The 6,724-nt window shown below is 46.4% G+C and overlaps 1 protein-coding gene across 1 annotated transcript; it reads left to right on the forward strand.

Moving 5' to 3' along the window:
- Positions 1 to 409: 409 nt before the first annotated feature.
- Positions 410 to 5,379, forward strand: SLC32A1 (solute carrier family 32 member 1). Its single transcript, XM_054045705.1, has 2 exons — positions 410 to 1,260; positions 3,235 to 5,379. The coding sequence occupies exons 1-2, from the start codon at positions 883 to 885 to the stop codon at positions 4,420 to 4,422; spliced, it is 1,566 nt and encodes a 521-aa protein (XP_053901680.1). The 5' UTR covers positions 410 to 882; the 3' UTR covers positions 4,423 to 5,379.
- The last annotated feature ends 1,345 nt before the right edge of the window (positions 5,380 to 6,724 follow it).

The following is a 6,724-nucleotide window of genomic DNA, read 5'->3' on the forward strand; positions in this document are numbered from 1 at the left end:
ATTTTGGCAAACAAAAAATGATGCACGGATTTCTAGCAACATTAATTACACTTAGGAATCGTTCGAGAGACAAAACGATGGAAGCGGAAGCTCCCAGCCTCCAGTGGAGTTTGAATTTGGGCCCCTGTCTTGCCAGCGAAAATCGGCTCCCAAATCAGGGCTAGGCGGCTCCTTTGGGAAGATAGAGATATAAATATAGATATACATATAAATCAGGGAGGGGGAACTACCCCCTATCTCCGTCCACCGCCCCTCCCTCTCTCCCTCTGCAGTGTGGATGGCAGAGCCTAGAAGGTGTGGGTTGCTGTGTAAAGGGCGGGGGGGAGGGCATTGATGAGGACTGTAGTACCTCCCTCAGAAATGCAGCAATCCTCTCCCCTTCCTTCTGATAGATGGGCGCATTGGGATGGAGACGTGGTGTGCACAGCAAAAGGCTTGCGTTGGCAATCTGGTGATCATCCCACGTCCCCCTGCCTTTCTCCCCTTAGGCTCCTCTGCATTGCACGGGCATCACTGAGGCTGGAGACAACCAACCCGCGTCTCTGCTGCTCAGAGAGGGGACAGGGATATTCTGGAGCACAGGCTGGGTACCAGACCGCCGACCCCCCGCTTCCCAGCACTGCAGAGACCCCCTCCCCGGGACCCCACTTCACTCCCCAGTCTATATGCACAAGGAAGAGGGCGAGGTGTTGATCGGGAGGTGCCAAGGAACTCAGACCGAGCGGGGTCATGCTTCAGGGGACACTGAAGGGGAGAAGGTCCAATTGCGGTAGGAAGTGGAGATAGCGGCTTTGCCAGCCCCGCAGCAGCAGAACTTTCTCGCCTGGTGCCGAGGATCGCCGGCTTCTTGGTGGCTAGAGGATCCCAAGCAAGAGAGTCAACATGGCCACTCTGATCCGGAGCAAGCTTTCCAACGTCGCCACCTCGGTTTCCAACAAGTCCCAGGCCAAAGTGAGCGGCATGTTTGCGAGGATGGGCTTCCAGGCGGCTACGGATGAAGAGGCGGTGGGCTTTGTTCATTGCGATGACCTGGACATGGAGCACAGGCAAGGGCTTCAGATGGACATCTTAAAGTCGGACGCCAGCGAAGAAGGAGCCGAGCCTCCCCTAGAAGGGGATATCCATTACCAAAGGGATGGCACGGGTCCCCTGCCCCCGTCAGCCTCCAAGGACGAGGGCATATGCTCGGAGCTCTCCGGCCAAGGCAAGCCCAAGATCACCGCCTGGGAAGCTGGGTGGAATGTCACCAACGCAATCCAGGTAACGGGGAGGGGGCCATCTCACTGCACACCCCAAGCAGCACGCCCCCCAGTGCTGCAGGTTACCTGGGCAGGCATGTATAGGGAACAAGAGTCATAATAATAACCTCTGTGTGTGTGTGTGTGTGTGTGTGTGTGTGTGTGAAATCTCCCTGCTGCCTTCAGGCTAACGCAGAACCTTGAAACATACCAGTCAGAAATGGCATGCACATGCGTTGGGGGGTCTGTGTGTGTGTGCTGTGGTGTGAGATGCTGGTGTTTACACACTCACACAAACTCACAACATGGTTTCAGATCGTGCTTGTTACACAAATATGTCAGCCCCCTCCCATCCCCAATTGTATGCTTTTTCTTCCTCTCGGGAATTATATTTTGATGGCGTAAAACGCTTGTGGGATGGGTCTGCGGACAGAGAGATCAGGCCAACAGAGGGTGTAAATATGGAATGCAGCCCACTCCCCTATGCTTGCCTATATGGTCTGATGGAGTCAATTCAGTTTGGGCTCGGGGGTAAATTACTAAAAGAAAAAAAAGCGATCATCCCCTTTCCACTCCACATAACATGACAAGTCGCCCAGTAAAGTTTAAAAATAAGAAGGAGCGTGTGGCTTTTGCCAACTCTCTCCTGTTGTAAATAGAAATCACTTGAACAACTAGAATGGCATGGCCACTGAGCGCTAAAGTATCTCACCTGAACACAGTACAAGCAAATGAATACACCTGACGACGGTGTGTTCCCATTGAATCTGTTTTCTCCCAAAGTCCTGGTATTCGCCAGGAGAGTCACTGCTGTAAACGTGAGGTGCGTATTTGTGACTGATTCTCATTTGGGGTTTGAGGGGATTTAGTGTCCCCCTATTCCCAGCCTCCTCCCCTGACTGCCTGGATCTGGGAATATTACCTATTTCACCCCGAAATTATTACCCGTCGCAAATAAAACCCGAGCGGTTTTACGAGTCTCTCATCTCTTCTTAAAAAGCTTCCGTCTGTTAATTCATCTGTACTGATAACGTTCCTAAATGAATGCTCTACCCATTGGACCCTTTCCCTCTGGGCACCATGCACACGAAGAGAACAACAGTGATGGGGTTGCCTGTCGTAGCAACCCCCCAACCCAACTTTCTAGCTCCAGAATGATTATGTATATAAAGTGTGTTTCCTTACAGGGTTATAGGCAATTTCAAATGGAAAACAAGTCCTTTGGGGAGAGCAGCTAGAGACTTTTAAAGGTGTCACCCTCCGAATCTCAGTAATGCGGACAGATCCCACAAGCAACTCGCGCTCTCAAATGCAGAGGCATCCTCAGTATGTCAAAAGCAACTGCATCATGGAGAGTGTGTGTTGTAAGTGGCAACGCAGCCCAATGATTTTTAATCTGGCTATATGAATATTTCCAACCCTTTTCCCAGAGTTGCCCCTTAAAATGGGGTCTCTGTTTTGATCGAAACCAGGTTCAGTGTCCTATATGTTTGAGTGGGGAATAGAAGATATTCAGAGGTTGGGAAATTAAAATAGCGGAGTAATAATAACAACAATAATAAAATATAATAAGAGTGAATGTTTATGAAATCGTGAGGACTATTCCTTTTCCAATTCTGAAATGACTAACTTCTCTGCCTTTCATTCCGAAAACAGATTTTTAACATATTCTGATCAAATGTGGTTTTATTTGATATTAAAATGCTTGTCTTCAATTCAGTTTAGCAGCTCAGGAAATATTCCGACATTTAAAAAGAGTTCTAGACAGACAAGTGAAGCAGGAATCCTTGTCCGATTTCATTTTTAATTTCTCTCTCATACCTGATTATATGAAGCAGGATCTTGCTGTTGGTTTGTGATCTGATTGCATCGAGTAGAATCTTGCGTGTGTGTTTGTGTGTGTGTGTGTGTGAGAGAGAGATATCTTGCTGCTGTGTGTGTGTGTGTGGTCTCTTGCTAAAATGAACACTACAGTATCCATTTTGTCTCTTTCTAGGGGATGTTTGTTCTTGGCCTGCCCTATGCTATCCTTCACGGTGGATATCTAGGACTCTTTTTAATTATTTTCGCTGCAGTAGTTTGCTGCTACACTGGGAAAATCCTTATTGCCTGTCTTTACGAAGAGAATGAAGATGGGGAGATAGTCAGGGTGAGAGACTCCTATGTCGACATTGCTAACGCTTGCTGTGCTCCCAGGTTTCCCAAGCTTGGAGGGAGGATTGTGAATGTGGCTCAGATCATTGAGCTGGTCATGACCTGTATTCTCTATGTGGTGGTCAGTGGGAACCTGATGTACAACAGCTTCCCAAACTTGCCTGTCTCCCAGAAATCTTGGTCTATCATTGCCACAGCTGTGCTCCTGCCTTGTGCTTTCTTGAAGAACCTCAAGGCTGTCTCGAAGTTCAGCTTGCTCTGCACCTTAGCCCACTTTGTGATCAACATTTTGGTGATTGCCTACTGTCTCTCCAGAGCACGTGACTGGGCTTGGGACAAAGTCAAGTTTTACATAGATGTGAAGAAGTTCCCCATCTCCATTGGCATCATCGTCTTCAGCTACACCTCCCAGATCTTTCTGCCTTCCTTAGAGGGGAACATGCAGCACCCCAAGGAGTTTCATTGCATGATGAACTGGACTCACATAGCAGCTTGCATTCTCAAGGGACTCTTTGCCTTGGTAGCCTATCTAACCTGGGCTGATGAGACTAAAGAAGTCATCACAGACAACTTGCCATCCACCATTAGGGCGGTAGTCAACCTTTTCTTGGTGTCCAAAGCTTTGCTTTCCTACCCATTGCCCTTCTTTGCAGCTGTGGAGGTCCTGGAGAAGTCCCTTTTCCAAGATGGAAACAGGGCGGTCTTTCCTAACTGTTATGGGGGTGATGGGAGGCTCAAGTCCTGGGGACTCACCCTCAGGTGTGCCCTAGTAGTTTTCACCTTGTTAATGGCTATCTACGTCCCTCATTTTGCCCTCCTGATGGGTCTTACAGGGAGCCTCACAGGTGCAGGCCTCTGTTTCCTGCTCCCAAGTCTCTTCCACCTCAAGCTCTTGTGGAGGAAGCTCATGTGGCACCATGTTTTCTTCGATGTTGCCATTTTCGTTATAGGTGGTATATGCAGCGTGTCTGGATTCATCCATTCTTTAGAAGGCCTCATAGAGGCTTATGGTTCCAACATAGAAGACTAAAGAATGGCCAGAGCTGGTTACATTAAAAGAGAATTACACAGAACATCCACATAGCCAAATAATTATGTATCCTTTTAAAGAAAAGATTCATTATTTTAGTTATGTGCATCCAACAAAGTAAGTCATAGAACCTAAAAAATAAAATAAAATAAAGTCTTTGCCCTGCAGTTGTTTTAATAAGCTAAAATTTCAATATATTTTTTCTTATTTAGAAATTATTTGAAGGAAAATATCTGACAACCCTCCTACCCTCTAAACAATGGTCTGAACTTTCTTTAGAATATATATTGTAGGGTTGTAAAATGCCCTATCTAGAAACAATTTTCAAGGTAATAGTCTTGCAAATATTATGCAAGTCAGGGTTGCAAGATTTGAAACACAGTTGTCAACCCAATGGATTTGGGTTGTTTTTGTGTAAAATTAAAAGTAGATTATGAGTAGTGAGTGGGGGCAGGGAGGTCCCCTTATTTTATACCCTGTGAAGGGTGGTTACAGAAGTGTAGACAAGACCTAGATTGTATGAATGTCCAAACAGTTAAAATGGTAACAGCTGGTGACCAATGATCCCAGTGAGATGTAATGTTTACATTGTATTAATATAATAAATACATATCCTGAATTCTTCCATTTTAACTCAGATCCAGTAATCCCATTTGATCAAGACCTTTTGCCTCCAGCTGAAATCACAGACCTGGAGTTCAGTTCTCCTTATTTTTTAAAAAAAAAATAATCATGACTTCTAAATTTAACAAAAAGTTGTTGGATTTGAAAGCGTTCAGACTACAAAAACAAGACAAAACTCATTCTGTGCAATCCACCAGATCTGTGCAGCTGTTTCAAATGTACGTGTGGTGTAATTGTGGTAAATAAGATGAAAAAATGTATATCAGAAGATTTATCTTTAACATATAATGTGGTACATAAATATATCAAACAATAAAGAGAAAACATAACGACTATGGCTGGCATGGTTTGTTATAGGGACTGCAGGTTGGAGGAGTCTAACCAACATCATGAGAGATAGAGGAGGAGTATGCAGGTGTCAGGGCAGTGTTAGGAGTGGCTGAAGGGAAGATGCCTCCTTTATTTAGCTTTTGAAACAAGAAAGAGAAAGCAAGCCAGAGAAGGGATGAAAAAATAAAGGAAAGAAGAAGGCCAGCCCCCTCCCTCCCTCCCTCCCAGCTGCACCAGTGACCATGTATGACCTTTTCTCTCACTCACACCAAACTCCCACTGATTTCCATAGACGTGCCCCATGCGAATGGGAGGTTTGCCCGAGGGAAGGCTGCCGGCTAGGGCCTGAGAGAAGAAAGCTTCGCAGTATGGACTGCGAGGCTGGGAAACCTCGCCAGGCTCTGCAGCTTTGGACACAGCCCTGGGAGGAGAGGCGGCCATGGCCCCAACTACCACGGGGGCAATCCAGTAAAACACCAGCCCAGACCGCACAAGGGGACTCACGCCATACCCCGATCAACTAAAGGAGTGTGGGTGACAGAGCCCGAGTGTTCTCCCCTTGAAGTCAAGAGCGAAGCCCCTACATTCTTACTGATTTGCCATTGCATTCCCATCTGCCGGGCTGGGCTGCAGCAAGTAACCGAACAGTGCCAGGGTCGATGGCACTTGCCAAGGGCTAGACTCCTGCCTGTGTTACTGCTCCTGTAATTGTATTGCTCCACTCCTAGTCTAGTCTCAGCCCAGAAACAAAGCTATTTTAGGAAAGGGTTCGTTTTACACCGGCGCTCAGGCAGGTCTCCCTTGCTATCATTTTTACTAGTTAAATAATTACCCCGAGCCTACCCCAGTAGGTTTTACCCAGGGGATACACCCTGGGGAGACCCCCTTGAGGATATTTAATGTCCTGAATCCACCAGTTCTACGAACTGGTTATTGCTTGGCAGATAACGACCTCCAGCCCTCCCGTAGCTACAGAGCAGACAGAAAAGCCCCTAAAGGGCTACTATGTAGAGAGATGCACCAGAGCTTTCCTTAACAAAATCACTCTGAGCCAATCACGACCCTTCCCCAACTGTAACTACCCTGTGAAGAGTTTGGGGTGGGGGGGAAGGACTAAGCATATTTTCTTCTCTTTTTACCCTTTAGTTGAAATCACCGATTTCAACGAGAGAGAGAGAGAGAGAAGTCAATTCCCCCTCCTTAATTTTTTTTAACTATAACAAGATCACACACCTTTCATGTGCTTTGTATAAAATTACGCGGTAGTTCAGATGGCCAATAATAATAGTTACACCAACAATCACATTATACAAATACATTATTCCTAACCACCTAATTAAATTATTAG

Source organism: Malaclemys terrapin, chromosome 12 (genome assembly GCF_027887155.1).
Source record: "Malaclemys terrapin pileata isolate rMalTer1 chromosome 12, rMalTer1.hap1, whole genome shotgun sequence".
Lineage (NCBI taxonomy): Eukaryota > Metazoa > Chordata > Testudines > Emydidae > Malaclemys > Malaclemys terrapin.

Coding starts and splice junctions, on each gene's coding strand:
- SLC32A1 (XM_054045705.1), top strand. CDS start 883: ATGGCCACTCTGATCCGGAGCAAGCTTTCCAACGTCGCCACCTCGGTT. Junction 1,261..3,234: donor ATGTCACCAACGCAATCCAG/GTAACGGGGAGG, acceptor GTCTCTTTCTAG/GGGATGTTTGTTCTTGGCCT.